Below are 16719 nucleotides of genomic sequence, written 5' to 3' on the forward strand. Positions count from 1 at the left end.
AGACAGAGATCTGATATTTAGTAGACCGCATCTAATTTTCCTATCCTGTTCTATCATTGCAGTGGTAGTTGTAATTCCAATTAGGTTGTTAAGTATTGCCCCTTTTTTGGTTACCTGTGGCTGACGTGAACTGGATGCTAAATTGACTATGTTTGCAGTCAACTCCTTATTACTTAGGGGATTCAACACTTTGTATGGTCTATTGTTGATTATAACTGGAATAGTACTAGTATTACATGTTACCCTGCAGAAAACATTTTCAGATTCATTCACTTGTAAAGTGCCATTAGGATCAATACCTGGGGGGCATGAATCTGTGATATTTTCAACAGAATGTCAATACTTAACTTTCAGTGTGGTCGTTATGTTGTCAGATAGCAGCCTGGCTCCATGTCGGTTTGGGTGGAGACCATCATGTTTCAGCAGGCTGTATTAATGAATACATTTCAACCGGGTTACACCTACAATGTTATAATGTTAGATTTTCATGTTAAACATGGCCAAAATAATGAAGATAACGTATTTTAGAGAAATCCTCGTGAGCTAAAACGTTCAGATTTCCAACTGTTTTGAGCGCCCCGGTTTAAACATTAAAGGACAATTCCGGCGCAAAACGAACCTAGGGGTTATTAACAGATGTGTACCCACTCTGTCGCTCTCTGGGACATGTTTTCATGCTAATCGAATGAGTTTGTAGCTTGAAAGAAGCTAGCGCGGACGCTGATTAGCTTACAACGCTAGTATTCGGGGCACAGTGAAAGTAAAAACAAATCGCTATTTATACCACTAAAAAGGCTTAGAATATCACCACACGTAGCATAATGAGGGTCCCTAAATGTTAACCGAAGCATTGAGAACTTTGTAAGTGTATACAGTTTATTGAAAAGATACATTATAAAGACACTCGTGTTCATGTTTACATGCTGCCGCCGTCTTGAAAACCACTCATGACTTACAGCTGGCGATGCAAACTAAAATCAAAAGCGATTTGCTTAATATATCTGAAATAATCGCACTCTGCACAACTTGTCTAGTGTACTTACTCAGTGAATAACTGTCCATCTGGTCCCTCCGGTCTGGGTCGCCGTCTCCAATTTATTTTCGGGACATGGAAAAAAGTTTCAAGTACAGCCCTGTTTATCAGAGAGGTGAAATCTTCAGACTGTAAGAAACACTGCGTCTCTTGGGTGTCGCGATGCAACAGGTCCTACTCCGTGCAACACAGACGCTCCTGTTCGGTGGCCATAGCTTCACAATGTCCACAGGTACACCACCAGTTTCCCGAAGTACGAGGCTGTGTTGCGGCATTGACTACCAGTAGCTCTCTCTCTCTCTCTCGTAGCCCTTTCACGGAGCTCCTGCTCTTCGTTCAGTAAACTGTCTTTATACTTACAATGTTCTCAATGCTTCGGTTAACATTTACGGACCCTCATTATGCTACCGTTGAAGTTTGGTGATATTTTGAGCCTTTTTAGTGGTATAAATAGCGATTTGTTTTACTTTCCCTGTGCCCCGAATACTAGCGTAGTAAGCTAATCAGCGGTCCGCGAGTGGGTACACATCTGTTAATAACCCCTAGGTTCATTTGCGCCGGAATTGTCCTTTAAGTCTTACGCAGCTCTAAACCGGCCTTCTATGATTGGTCATCTGATCCACGTAGGCAGGACTGGAGTGTTTTTTTTAAGCCTATTTTATTTTGTCCTCGTTGCTTTAGGGTCAACTTTTGTGATCCAGGCTTAGGTCCCTGATGTGAAAGCCCCCTTACTGCTTTATATTCCATTATATTTTTGATATATTTTGAATATTTGAATATAATAATATATATTTTGATTTCCTTCTCAGAGGATAAATAAAGGTATTCCCACCATAAATTGGTGCATAAAAGGGTATCAGAATGTAGGATATTAGTCTTTGATGCTCAAAATAACCCTGGGGGAGGACACCCAGACCCCACACTTTGATTTGGGACAGGGGTTTAGAATAAAGCAAAATAAAAAAGAATAGTTTTTTAGAGAGAGACTTTGTAACTTTTGCTTATGTTGACTTGCACAGTTTGACAGTGATGTTTCTTTTCCAGTGCTGGCAGCAACATGTTCGCTCATGACAGCAGGTAAATTATCTGAGTGAATGTAATGATAATGATGATAATAAACGATGATGCTTGCATTTTTTTTTGCATACAGTATGTGGCTTAAACTTAATCTTTCATATCTATTATTTTAGTAGTCTCCCTAGAGAAAGCTACCACCTGTGGCAGCGACGGGAATGTCCAGCACCTGAGCTGTGGTATGACTGAACTCTCTTAAGTCTTTGTGTCCACTGTGAGTGGTGCATTTAGGTTTTGAAGGCCTTAATAAAGTGATTCAACCAGTATTAAGGCATTAAAAACATTGTGGGCTTTAGTAACCAGAAAATATACTGTGGCTGAGAGAAACACAAAATACTTTAGCCCACTACGAACAGTATCGGCTGAGACTGTAGACGTTTTAGGCTCAGTCAATTTGACAAATAAAAATATATTATTGCCATACAAATATAATGAAGTTGTTGAAGCCATTATACAACTTGTCTTGTTTCCTCATTTCTCCCTTGCTGTGTAACAGATGACGGAGTGATCAGTGTGCAAACAGCACTGTATGGACGTGCAGACGCTGTGACCTGCAGTGAGGGAAGACCTCCGGCACAGCTCGCCAATACACACTGCTCTCAAGCGGGCACAGTGGACGTCATCAAGAAAAGGTACACATTACATGTACAATCACAAAATAATATACTCTTTTTTATTATTATTACATGTATTCTAAATGGGGCACTCTCTCCTTGTTAGGTCAATGATTCAATGTCACTGACCTTTCAAAAATGCATGCATCATTCAAATCATTTACATGAAATTAATCAAATGTATTACTTTGATGAGCTAGCCTATAACAGGCAAGTGTGTTAAAAGTTAAAAGTTGTGCTAAAAACATGCTTGTAATGTGTTTCCTACAGGTGTGATGGCAAGAGGGAGTGTGAACTAAACATCAACGTTTTTTATACCTCTGATCCCTGCTATGGCACCTACAAATACCTGCACACCACCTACACCTGCATCCCAGCAAGTGAGTCACACTGTCACATGTCTGCATGAAGAAAAGAAGCTGCAGGTTTCATAGAGTAATGTGATTGCTTCATGTTACTTTGACAGTTCACCTTGATGCCTGTGAGGGCTCTTTGGCGCAACTCCAGTGTGGTAATATTTATTTTTATTTTTTGCATTTATGGTGGATTCATGTGATAAACATAATTACATTTTCAATGCATCAGACCTCTAAATCTTCACTACATTGTTGTCTTCTCCACCTTGCCAGTTGTACTAATTGTTTTTCCTTTTGTTTGACAGATCAAGGACAGGTTATATTTGTGTATGGTGCCGACTATGGACGTCGTGACCAGACCACCTGCATTTACCAACGGCCTCCCAATCAAGTTCAAAATATCTACTGCTCAAGCCCCACAGGCAAAGTTGCTGACAGGTACAGCTGCATAACCTTTACTGAATATATTAATACAAATTAAGACTTCAAGAAACAATTTCCTATTGGCACAGATCGCTCGGTTACGTTGTAACCTTGGTTCTCTGAGTGAAGAGACTATCTCTCCAGCCGCTCGGAGACGGTTCTGATCAAATTATCAGTAATTCCACACCAGCACAGGTGCTTTATAGGGCGTGGCCGGGCTAGCCGGTGTGTCTTAAAGAAGTATCCACGTATCGGACCACAGGGGGATCATCCCCGTACATATGGAATATGTAACGGTGGAGAGAGAGTCTCGATACGATAGAGAAAGATAAGTCCAAATGAATTGGAATTCTTGCTAGGTTACCTCAGTCAGTTTGAAAGTAAAATTGACAAAAGAAGGGATAAAAGAAGGGAGGCATTTCACATGCACAAATTATTCAGGGCCTAAAAAAATACATCTGGTGTTTATCTTTCAAAGTATGGGGCATGCAGACCAGTGAAGCATTGTAGAAGCTCAGTTCAGTGTGTTGTGTACTGCAGCAAGATGGAACTGCAATCTGCAAAAATTATGACCTCTATGACAAAGTCTGAAGTCATGTGTGCATGGCGATTTTCTTTGCTAATAGACAGGCTGAGATTTTATAACATATAAAGAAAATCACCACCTTTATAACGCAGTTCAGATTTCATATGCTTCATTGTGTTCAAAGCCTGTTTTCACTCATTTCACTTTGCATCCACAGCTGTAATGGAAAAAACAGCTGTACCATCGCAGCGAGCAACTCTGTGTTTGGAGACCCCTGCGTCGGCACCTACAAGTATCTGGAGGTGCTTACACATGTTATTGTAAGTATCGTAAAGGTCCATTTGGCTGTTCACTCTGGGACAGCCACAAAAAAATACTCAAAGCGACGATAAAAATTTTGAATTACCAGTTGCTTAAATTGTCTGAATTGAATATTTCCTGTTCTTTTGCAGATCCTGGGACCTCAATGCTTCCATAGAGTTTACCTATGTAAGCACACTGAAATTTCAGTCATATCACAATAAACATGCATTCAATTAAATACATTTGTCAGTTCATTGGCTAGAGAAATGTAAAACATAACCACAGAATCCTGTTCCAGATACATAACTATACTAAAGAAACAATATGGAGTAGTTCGACCCATAAAGGTTGTTAAGAAGTTGACCTTTTGAGAGCGAAAAAATCCTCTGCTGCACAGGATGCAGTTTATGTTCCCACATCGTTTGGTTAGGTAACATTAGTTACGGAGGAGCTTCTGGTGCATCCACACAGCATTCTGGGATAGGAGAAAAACATGCTCTGGTTTATTGGCATTTCTTTAAACCAATCAACAACTTGTTTTGGTGGAACATGACGTTCAAAGGTTGTTTTAGTCGTGCAACAGAAAACTCAGATTGGACAGAGTCTACCTAGCTGTCTGGATTTACTCTGCAGAGATCTGAGGAGCAATTAACCATAATCCTCAAATATTGATATCCGGCCAAATAGGGATATCCGGCAGAATTTCCGGCAGCACTTGAACAATCCCGGAAGTAAAACATCGTTGATATGTAGGTTAACAGTAGTAGCTGTAGCTACAATGGCTGAACAAAGAAAACACAAACCTACAGACACTCAAGCTACACAGCAAACACTGTGTGGCATATGCAGTAAAATGTATGAAAACAGGATTACATTTTATTAAGTATTAATGGAAAATGTCAATACATAAAGTTTATAAATAGTAACACAAATCCTCAGGTCCAAGTTAATAAAGTCAATGTAAGTTATGCAAGTTACCTTAAAACTATTGATTAATCCATATTATCTACAAGTGGCAGAGCATCTAACTCATGGTGGTGTTTTTTAGTTTTCACATAAATAGTGATGACAAAGGTCCAGGCTTGGACCCAGACTCATTTAGAGAAAGATAACGATGTTATAACCAATAGAAACAATGGCCAAAACTATGAAAATAAAATCCCAGTTGTAATTAACTTGACTCATTTGTTCTTGACAGAGAAAAGAGGAAAAGTGAATCTTACTACAATCAGAGCGTCCATAACATCTTTACAGGTCTGCAAGAACAACTCCTTGGTAGACTTCTTGGTCTGTTAAGTACAATCAGCTGATCATGAAATTATTTCAATGTACCGTGAGAAGACAGAGACAAACTGAGGGACAATAGGACAAGGTGGCATGTCAGATGTGTTATTGTGTTCAGTTTTCTTTGTTGACATCATTTCCACCGTATGCCAGTATTAAATATGAAATTATGATAACCAGAAAGAAAACAGACACACACCTTGGTTTTCTCACTGTTGGTAATAGGTGGGAATGAGATCACATGTCCTCTGCATCCATTAGGCAGGGATACATTTCTTTTCCCTGCAGAAGCTGCAGGTATCTGTAAAAAAACAAAAAAAAGTTGAGAGACAACATTATAAAAGGGCTTGAGCAAATGTAATAAATGACAAGGAGGTGATATTCTTTTGATGATAAACTTGAAACATGATAAGATTCAACTCTGTCGGGGCTGTCAGCTGTCACGCACAGTGAAGAAGCTTTGGTGTGTGACACTGAGCTTGTCAAGTTGTTGCTTTGTCTTCCTGACTGGTCTATATTAAACTTGCAGAAAGTCATGTAGGACTTTACTTAAAACACACTGTGATACATTGACCACAGATAAAAAAAAAAAAAACATTAATGGTTTAGATGATGTTATAAGTCAGTCATGTTCATCATAATCAAGATCAACAGATCAATAATTGATTGATTAACTTATTAATTGACTTTAAAACCTATTTTTTTTCTGCATTTTCCTTTTATCACGTATGCCTACCGATTACAACTACCTGCAGAAGTGTGGGCTAAATAAGTATGTGATGCCTTATAATGTGTTAACAAGGCATTGGTTGAAACAAAATCAATCTAAAGCTGTGGTCCAACCAACATACTTACACTGCCCTCGTGTGTTCAAACCATAGACTGTAAAAATAGCATCCCAAGTTATACAGATGTCTTGTAAAAAATAACAGGAGTCTTTACAGGAACCCTTAAACAAGTTACTGTAAAAAAAAAAAAAAAAAAACAACTGGGAAAACCTGTTATTGCAAGTCTAAAACATGAACAAACTGAGAACTGTCATATGTTGCTGTGATGAGCGTAGCGTCATACATTAGGAAGACTATTTAGTCACACAAGCACATGAGCTTAAAAAAATGGGACTAAAGTCCATCTCAAAATAAGGAGCTGTCCTTCAAGAAAATGTGAGAAATGAGAGAGAGAGGATTGGTGTATTTGTTATGGAAAAACCTGAACAGGTGGATGACTGCAACATCACAAGTAATGGACTTTGTATACCCTTTGAAGTGGGAATTCTGTCCAAAGAGACAGGCCCGAAGGTCAGATAAATCTGTCTCCCGCGCCTTCTTTTATGGATTTAAGTTCACCAAAACACAAGGATCAATCTGAGACAATGAGTTCAGTTAACCAAAGTTTACTGAGTCCAGCTATCGGCGGGTGATGGCTTGTTAGCATCAAAATGGCGCCATAGGAGCTAAGGGTTGTTGACAGACGCTTACTCCCTTGGACATATCAAGTTACGTCCACACCTACGAGGGTGAGTAACATAAAATAAGCACATAGCATATGGCACTAGCATATAGCCTAGCTTCATGTCCGTAAAGAAATAGATTTTCTTTATAGCTAGATGGAACAACATATGATGGACAGTATGTGTGTATTTAATTACCCCACTTTGTATTTTTTTCCTCGTTTGGTTAACCATGTTCCTGGGGATTTGGCTAATTTCATGTTAGAGCCAATAGTAAAACCTAAACCGTAATATAACTGAAAAACTGAGAAACTGGATTGTTTGTCTCAGTTTTTACATCACTGTTGTGTGTTTGTCAGATATTGTTCTAAATTCTTATAACATTAGTATAAAAATAATCAAATTCATATCCGTCTGTATAGAAAGTTGTAAGTACAATTTCACTACTATAATAAAACACTATTTAAAATAGCAGTCGTTTATTTTTACCCTAATGAAATCAATACAAAGTAAACTGAACAGAAAAGAACAAGTATTTTGTTTCAGTTTCTCTTCTTCCAGGTCTGAAGTACCCCTGATGATCTGCATCACAGCTGCAGTGTGTGCATGGACCAGTGTTGCACAACCATACTACTGTGTTGTTCCAGTCAGTACATTACTCCCAACTCAAAATCCCATTGGTTCCCCCTGTACTTACCTGTGTGCAGAGGGCAGGCAGCAGTGGCACAAACCAAGAATGTTGGCAAGTCTGATAATAATGTAATTGTAATGCAAATACTGCAACTACACACACATCGTGTTACATACACTTATCATGTCTTTATCTTGCTTAAATTCACAGGGTGCACAACCAGGCCCAGGAGAGAAAATTACTGTGATGTCCACAAAACCAAATCAGAGAAGATAAGGTAAGAGATTAGTAATTATGTTAAAGAAAGCTATGTACACCTAATATCTTATGTGTTGATGTCTATGAATTTGTCTTAAATAGGAGCACACCATACAAAGACAACAGTGGAGAGTTGCTGGATCTGTCTGTCCTCAAAGTGCCAGAGATCTACAAGGACTTTTTCCTGTTTCTCCACCATCACCTGCATAATCCGAGTGATAAAAGAGAGAACAAACTATTGTTTCCTCTGCTTACATGAATAGGTGCCTGTAATGTCTGCCGACATATACAATCAATTCAATAAATGTTGATAAGTATCACTGATATTTCTTAAATCATTGTAGTTTTTCAGAGCAATAAGATACAGATTATTAAAGCCATGTTCATATTTGCAACAAACTAAAATCCTGATCAAGGCAAATAGGTTTTTCATGTTCTGTAACCTTTATAAAAAAAAAACAGTACAATTACATTTACCAGAGCTGACACTTGCAGGTTGCTAAATGGCTTTAATTTACCTTGTCAAAACAATGAGTAATTCATAACAAACTGCACAATATTTGATACAAAACCTAAAAAGCGTATGGTTCATACTTCTGTGAAGCAGTACACTTTGTCTGTAGGATTTACTGTAGCAGGAACATTGATATTGGCAAACAGATGACCCAGGTACAGGTGAGTTTGTGAGCAGGGTTATGATATGAATTAAAATAAAGATAAGATAAGCCTAGTGTTCACAAGAGGGACAATTCAGGTATGGTAACACAAAGAACAATTCAATTAAATAGGAGGTATATACAACTAGTAGAAGATAAATTAATTATATGAGAGCAATTAAGGTAAAGTTATGAGCAAGCATAAAGTGATGTATAATCAATAGCAGGGAGTCAAGTCAACAGTGTACACCAGAATAATATATACTCTGATTAAGTAATGATACTTAGTGTTGTCTGTACTAATATAACAAAACAGAAACATAATATAGTGTATAATGCTGTATGGAGAACATCCAAGTCCCATGATGTTCACTACAAACAAAACTTGCAGATGGTTGTAGTCTGTAGCCAGCCATACAGTAGGTAGACCTGGAGCAGCAGGGTGACTTCCAGCTTTCATGGGTTGGTGATATGACACTGTGCAGCTATGATGCAGCAGCTCAAAAGTGGTCGAGCCCTTCGGCCCCACCTGGAAGAAAAGAAAGTAAAACAAAATACAGGCAGGGATAATTTCATTGGTTAACACTACACCTGGCATTCTATTGGTTGAGGAATTTTGACATGGTTGTAACAGAAAAAATCCGAGAGCGCAGGAGAAATCAGAGAGCAGAAGATTTGCAAGCGCGCAGAAGCAGCCTGAGTGCGAGGAGAAGGGCCAAAGCTCCAAGCAGAAAGTTTGAGCAGAAGCAGGGCAAATCCAAGCGTGAGCAGTGGCTATTTGAGTGGGAGAGCAAGGTTTTGAGGGAAATTATTACAAAACGTAAAATCAATGAGAAATGCTCTCAAATTTAAAGAATGCTCTCTTGAATAAAGATAGGAATAAACATATTCCAATAAACCATACCTCCAGGCCATACTGCAATCTTCACACACACACACAGACACACGCAAGGTTGGGGGTTAGTGTGGTGCAACTTCCTCTTCCGGTGTCACAAACACAATAACATTCTGTTCCTGCTTTTTTGCTACTCTAACACTATATATGGTATAAGTAAAAGCTTAAGCAAACCATTTGTGCGTCCAAGTCTTTCTTTGTACGGGGAGTACAGATGTGTCTCGCCCAGAGAACTTGTAACCAACTTCCCCAATGACTACACACAATTCTTTAGCAATGAGCACAGCATCCTTAAACTGATTGGCACATGCAGCTTTAAGTAATAACTGTCAACACATGCTATTATTTCTACACCTTCTAATGAGTTTTGTAATGCTGTCATATAATTTGTTCTGGGATTTTTGCATGTCGTACCCATGGTCCCACCTCATAATATTTCTGTAATGTGAGTCGGCATACTGATAAACCAATTGCGCATGATCAAGCTATTGTATTGTAGGCCTACATAAGGAAAAGGCAGTTCTTGATCCAGCATAACAGCCTTACTGTTCACCTCAGACCGGATCTTCTAAAACCATGCTCCGCTTCAGACTCAGCACCACACTGTGTAAGTAGCCTGCAACTGACAACTACAACATTAATTATGTGGGTTCATGTAAAATTAGCAATCACGTTTAACAATTACTTTTTAAATATTATTTTTTTGGGGCTTTTCCCTTTATTATAGAGTGACAGTGGATATACATGAAAAGGGGAGAGATGGGGTATGACACGCAGCAAAGGGTAGCAGGTCAGATTCAAACCCGCGCTGCTGCAGGACTCAGCCAACATGGGGGGAACTGTCTTACTGGGTGAGCTAGAGGCTGCCCCTGATTTCTGCTGTCTTGCAGAATAAGCTAAAGCTTTGATATAGGCTATGCGATTGGAGTTTCAGGGTCCTGGGTAGGGTAAGACAGTAGGCTACATCCTTGTCTATTTGCCATAATACCATATCAATAGGCTACAACCCCAAAACACAGAGCCCAATTGCACACATAACTTCTGTGTTTGGCGCAAAATGGTCAGTGGTGGATGAAGTATTCAGATCCTATACTTAAGTAAAAGTACTAATACCACAATGTAAAAATATTCTGTTAAAAGTAAAAGTCCTGCAGTGAAAATGTTACTTAAAGTGGACATATTATGCTCTCTCTCTAAAAAAACTATTCTTTTTTATTGTGCTTTATCATAAACCTCTGTCCCATGCACATTTGTCACAAATCGATGGGAAGAAATTTCCACCTTAAATAACCTACCATATTCAATGGTGGAATGTAACTAAGTACATTTACTCAAGTACTGTAGGCCAGTGGTGTAGTCGAATGTATTGTAGTGGGTATATACATACAATACATTAGAATAGTTTTTCAGAGAGAGACTTTGTAACTGGTAACAGGTCGCGTTAAGAAGATGGAAGAAGATGGATGGATGGATGGATGGACTTTGTAACTTTTGTTCATGTTTGACTGGCACAGTTTGACAGTGATGTTTCTTTTCCAGTGCTGGCAGCAACATGTTCGCTCATGAAAGCAGGTAAATTAGCTGAGTGAATGTAATAACGATGATGCTTGCATTTATTTTCTGCATACAGTATGTGGCTTAAACACGCTTTAACTTATTCTTTCATATTTGTTATTTTACTTGTCTCCACAGAGAAAGCTACCACCTGTGGCAGCAACTGGAATGTCCAGCACCTGAGCTGCGGTATGACTGAACTCTCTCAAGTCTTTGGCCAGTGGCGGTTCTACACTGAATTACACCCTGGGCGAGAACCCCCCCTCCAAAAAAAAAGAAAAACATTTAACAAAATTCTGCACAAACATTTGTGCAGAATTTTGTGTGTAATTTTGTATATACTATATAAAGTGTATATTTATTTAAGTTCTGATAAATTATACTGTCATATTTGGTGCAGAATTGTGTTTATTGTCTTTTGGCAATGTTGGAGGTGGAGATTGTGCAAAAAGAAAAGTATGTTCCTGTTGTAATTGCAATAGCTAAATAACTGGATTCTCTCTCAAATGTTCTAATGAAATAAAATAAAATATTAAGAATAATATACAATAAAATATAGAATAAATATACTAAATAGCACAAATCTTTATCACACAAATGTAAAAACACACTAAAGAGAATCTAATTATTACACTATTGCACTAAGGGACCGTTCGGTATTTATGGAATGGACCAACGGAGGAAAATAGGGGAGGGTCATGTCTTTTTATATTTTGCTGAGGGGAGGGCCATCCAACATTTTTTAGTCTGGGTGGGGGGGTCACCCAACTTTTTTATTCATGAAAAGAGCAAAATTTCAAAGTGGCTTGTTGCATATTTGCTTGCTTTGTGCATATTTATCCATGTAGCTCTCAGTCTCGGCCCCCTAGCAGATGGGTCTGACCGCATACACGGAGTTTGCTGGGGGGGGGGGGGAACAGGAGGAGCGCTGCCCCCTGGTGGCTCAAACGGGTAATTGCATTGTTTAAATCATCTTAAATAACACAAAACAACTAAATGGTGATAGGTAATACATCTGATTTCATATATTGCTTTAGGAAAAAAATATTAGCTGGCTGACGATGGGAGCAGCAGGACGCAAAAAACGAAAGTTACTGTTGCACTAGTCTGGACATCTTGCCGTGCCAACCTTGCAATAAAGGTTTCCTAAATGCCATGTATATAAATGTGATGTCAGCTTACTAATTGATTGCGGGTTTTGTGTAGATTTGGACTTTTATACGTTTATTCCACTTTGTTTAAACGGCGAAGTGGAGAGGCCTCGTTCACCTGTTTGGAGCTGGCTGGTGAATGTGACGCTCGTATCGGCCTTGCTGGATACACCGTGTCATTTACCTTTTCGTGGATCTACTGATCGCTGTGGATTACTTTTTTTCGTGTCATTGGATTACGGCAAAATACGGATCTTTTTTCTCAACTCACTTTTATGGTGAGTTTGGAGAGGCATCTCAACAGACTGTAGGTCCAACACTGATTGTTCACCGTTACATTTTAGTTGAATTTAAGCGTCTGTCTATTGCGTTCCAAAACAGCCGTGCCGCGATTGGATTTCATAAGGGCGAATTGTTAAATTGTTACAATGTAACTTTAAAAATAAACATATGTGTTTTGGAATATAATGTTCAGCTTCGGCAGCTTTACCTATGTGCTAAAATATACAATGACGAAGCCTAGTGACAAGTCCATAGCAACCAGTGTTGAATTGATTATATCCCAGCGTCCTTTGCTGAATGGTCTCAATGTTTTATTGTTTTATTTCATGTGAATACTAGTTTACTAGAGGAGTAACTTAGTATTTGAAGTAATGCAGTAATGCATGAAGTGTGCATTTAGTTTCCAGTGCTTATTGTGTTTCCACAACAATGTTAGTGAGTAAATCTACTGAAATGGCCACCACACCATAACAGAGGAGTGGGATGTGTGCAAGTGCAAACTTGTAAATGAGGGGAGGCTCATTCCTTTTTTTCAAGTTGTTGTGGAGGGTCATAGGAAAATTATTACTGACGAGGGGCGGGTCACGTCTTTTTAGGTTAGAGTCCACAAAACTCCTCCGGTGGCCCCTTAATTAAATAACGAACAGTCCCTAAGGACAGAAACACAAACTAAAACTAAAACCTGACCTTTCTGGCCTTCCATGATGCAAAATCATCAAATGATGTCATCGTATGAAATCTACTCCTCTATTGAGTGATTGATACTGATGAAGGCAAGGTCAGTGAGCCGTTCCTGGGACATGGTTGACATCAGGTATGACTTGATCAACTTTAGTTTTGAAAAGCTCCTCTCTGCTTGAGCCACAGTGACTGGCAGAGTAAGTGCAATCCTGAGAGCAGTCCAAAAGTTGGGGTATATCCCCGACAGATCCTCATCATGCATAAAAGTGATGAGCTCAAAGAGGCTCATGCTCCCCCGTTCCCCCCCTTGTCCGGACCGTTCCATTTGGGAGACCAAGAGGTGAACTGTCCCCCACGCCCTCTTCCCCTTTCCCCTTCTCACACAGCTTCTGCTTCTCAGCAAGTAAGTTAAGTGCTGGTGCCACCCCCCATGTGTCATGAAAAAATGCCGCCCCGCGCGGCTGCCCGCTTCGCCCGTGCCAAAAAACGTTCCTGAGTCCATTGTGAGGCATTAAAACAATTTGGGCTTTAGTAACGAGAAAATATACTGTGGCAGAGAGAAACACCAAATAGGGGCAGTTGCAACACTTTTTACATTTCCTTCAGTTTCTCAGCAACCGTTTGTATTAGAAAGACAAAAGAAATATATTTAAAAAAATGTTGCAACTGTCCCCATATATGGGGACAATTGCAACAGTACCGAGGGGCAGTTGCAACAGTCATTTAGATGTAATAAAACTCATACTAAGGCATAATTATTCAAATATTTTTTTAGTTTATTTGAGACCAGAGTTATTAAACCACTGAATTGCCTTTTATGTCAATTTTATCTAATTGTCATTATTGTTGTCATGAGGGACAGTTGCAACATCATGTGTGGACAGTTGCATAGGGGGACAGTTGTTGCAACTGCCCCCCTCCCCCCAAAGCCATCTTAAAACTAGTGATGCTAGCCTAACACATTAGCTTCAACACATGGTACTGAAGTCTGTTACGAGCTAAGAAACTGCACATTCAAACTATATAACGATAAAGATCAATACTTAAACAGTTTAGACAGTATGACAAAAAATCTGGTCGTAAAAAAAGTTACTCTTTCACCTTGAATTTCAGTTCTCCCATAAGGAATGATGACATGTGGCTGTTAACTTCCAGATGGATGGAGGGGCCTACTGAGCATGTGCATTAGGAGTTTCATGACTCTAGCTCATTCCTGATTGGAGAAATCAGCAATGTTGCAACTGCCACACGTTGCAACCGTCCCCACTCTCCCCCTTAGCCCACTACGAACAGTATCGGCTGAGCCTGTAGAAATTTTAGGCTCAGTCAATGAGACAAATAAAAATATATTATTGCCATACAAATATAATTAAGTTGTTGAAGCCATTATACAACTCATCTTGTTTCCTCATTTCTCCCTTGCTGTGTAACAGATGATGGAGTGATCAGTGTGCAGACAGCACTGTATGGACGTGCAGACAACGTGACCTGCAGTGAGGGAAGACCTCCGGCACAGCTCGCTAATACAAACTGCTCTCAAGCGGGCACAGTGGACGTCCTCAAGAAAAGGTACACATTACATGTACAATCATTACTTTTTATTATTATTATTACATGTATTCTAAATGGGACATTCTCTCCTAATTAGGTCAATGATTAAATGTCACTGAGCTTTCAAAAATGCATGCATCATTCAAATCATTTACATGAAATGAATCAAATGTATTACTTTGATGAGCTAGCCTATAACAGGAAATTGTGTTAAAAGTTGTGCTAAAAACATGCTTGTAATGCATTTCCTACAGGTGTGATGGCAAGAGGGAGTGTGAACTAAACATCCACGTATTTTGTACCTCTGATCCCTGCAAGCGCACCTACAAATACCTGGAAACCACCTACACCTGCCTCCCAGCAAGTGAGTCACACTGTCACATGTCTGCATGAAGAAAAGAAGCTACAGGTTTTATAGAGTAATGTGATTCCTTCATGTTACTTTGACAGTTCACCTTGATGCCTGTGAGGGCTCTTTGGCGCAACTCCAGTGTGGTAATATTTATTTTTATATTTTGCATTTATGGTGGATTGATGTGATAAACATAATTACATTTTCAATGCATCAGACCTCTAAATCTTCACTACATTGTTGTCTTCTCCACCTTGCCAATTGTACCACTTGTTCTTCCTTTTGTTTGACAGATCAAGGACAGGTTATATTTGTGTATGGTGCTGACTATGGACGTCGTGACCAGACCACCTGCATTTACCAACGGCCTCCCAAAGCAATTCAAAATATCTACTGCTCAAGGCCCACAGGCAAAGTTGCTGACAGGTACAGCTGCACAACCTTTACTGAATATATTGATACAAATTAAGACTTCAACAGGTGGCCAGGCAAGCCGAACTAAGCTGAACTATGAACTGAAATTCTTGCTAGGTTACCTCAGTCAGTTAGAAAGTAAAATTGACAAAAGAAGGGATCAAAGAAGGGAGGCATTTCACATGCACAAATCATTCAAGGCCTAAAAAAATAAATCTGCTGTTTGTCTTTGAAAGTATGGGGCATGTAGACCGGTGAAGCATTGTAGAAGCTCAGTTCAGTGTGTTGTGTACTGCAGCAAGATGGAACTGCAATCTGCAAAAATGATGACCTCTATGACAAAGTCTGAAGTCATGAGTGCATGGCGATTTTCTTTGCTGATAGACACACTGAGCTGTTATAAAATATACAGAAAATCACCACCTTTATAACGCAGATCAGATTTCATATGCTCCATTGTGTTCAAAGCCTGTTTTCACTCATGTCACTTTGCATCCACAGCTGTAATGGAAAAAACAGCTGTACCATCGCAGCGAGCAACTCTGTGTTTGGAGACCCCTGCGTCGGCACCTACAAGTATCTGGAGGTGGCTTACACATGTGATTGTAAGTATCTTAAAGGTCCATTTGGCTGTTCACTCTGGGACAGCCACAAAAAAAACTCACAGCGACGATAAAATTGCGTTGAATTACAAGTTGCTTAAATTGTCTGAATTTAATATTTCCTGTTCTTTTGCAGATCCTGGGACCTCTCTGCTTCCATAGAGTTTACCTATGTAAGCATGCTGAAGTTTCAGTCATATCACAATAAACATGCATTCAATTAAATACATTTGTCAGTTTGTTCATTGGCTAGAGAAATGTAAAACATAACCGCAGAATCCTGTTCCAGATACATAACTATACTGAAGAAACAATATGGAATAGTTTGACCCATAATGGTTGTTAAGAAGTTGAACTTTTGAAAAAATCCTCTGCTGCACAGGATACAGTTCATGTTCCCACATTGTTTGGTTAGCTAACATTAGTCTCGCATTGCCAGACCTATCTACACAGCGCTGCAGAGTAGCGTCTGGTGAGTCCACACAGCATTCTGGGATAGGAGAAAAACATTCTCTGGTTTATTGGCATTTCTTTAAACCAATCACAATCGTCTTGGGCAGACGGTGCCTCTGCAAAATAGCCTCGGGAAGGAACTTGTTTTGGTTGCAAATGTGTGTTCAAAGGTTATT

At 39.3% G+C, this 16719-nt stretch overlaps 2 protein-coding genes and 1 long non-coding RNA gene across 3 annotated transcripts; all 3 read left to right on the plus strand.

Annotated features, from left to right (window-relative positions):
- The first annotated feature begins 2100 nt into the window (after nt 1-2100).
- On the plus strand, nt 2101-5545 carry LOC116040915 (L-rhamnose-binding lectin SML-like). The gene is made up of 7 exons (XM_036008072.1): nt 2101-2110; nt 2224-2286; nt 2604-2739; nt 2992-3101; nt 3383-3515; nt 4244-4346; nt 5528-5545. Exons 1-7 carry the CDS (start codon nt 2101-2103, stop codon nt 5543-5545), a joined length of 573 nt encoding a protein of 190 aa, XP_035863965.1.
- Nucleotides 5546-7734: 2189 nt separating this feature from the next.
- LOC116040857 lies at nt 7735-8163 on the plus strand. The gene is made up of 3 exons (XR_004102778.2): nt 7735-7801; nt 7905-7971; nt 8055-8163. It is a non-coding gene; the product is annotated as an uncharacterized LOC116040857 (long non-coding RNA).
- Nucleotides 8164-10002: 1839 nt separating this feature from the next.
- LOC116040851 (L-rhamnose-binding lectin SML-like) lies at nt 10003-16315 on the plus strand. The gene is made up of 9 exons (XM_031286551.2): nt 10003-10110; nt 11043-11075; nt 11184-11246; nt 14605-14740; nt 14977-15086; nt 15173-15217; nt 15368-15500; nt 15990-16093; nt 16227-16315. Exons 1-9 carry the CDS (start codon nt 10080-10082, stop codon nt 16250-16252), a joined length of 681 nt encoding a protein of 226 aa, XP_031142411.1. The 5' UTR covers nt 10003-10079; the 3' UTR covers nt 16253-16315.
- The last annotated feature ends 404 nt before the right edge of the window (nt 16316-16719 follow it).

The sequence above is a fragment of the Sander lucioperca genome, chromosome 12 (genome assembly GCF_008315115.2).
Source record: "Sander lucioperca isolate FBNREF2018 chromosome 12, SLUC_FBN_1.2, whole genome shotgun sequence".
Taxonomy (NCBI): Eukaryota; Metazoa; Chordata; class Actinopteri; order Perciformes; family Percidae; genus Sander; species Sander lucioperca.

Bases quoted from the DNA above. Each gene is read 5' to 3' on its own strand.
- LOC116040915 (XM_036008072.1), top strand. The intron at 2,287-2,603 runs GTATGACTGAAC...GCTGTGTAACAG, and splicing joins TGTCCAGCACCTGAGCTGTG to ATGACGGAGTGATCAGTGTG. The intron at 2,740-2,991 runs GTACACATTACA...TGTTTCCTACAG, and splicing joins GTGGACGTCATCAAGAAAAG to GTGTGATGGCAAGAGGGAGT.
- LOC116040851 (XM_031286551.2), top strand. From the start codon at position 10,080: ATGCTCCGCTTCAGACTCAGCACCACACTGT. The intron at 11,076-11,183 runs GTAAATTAGCTG...TTGTTATTTTAC, and splicing joins ATGTTCGCTCATGAAAGCAG to TTGTCTCCACAGAGAAAGCT. The intron at 15,501-15,989 runs GTACAGCTGCAC...TTGCATCCACAG, and splicing joins ACAGGCAAAGTTGCTGACAG to CTGTAATGGAAAAAACAGCT.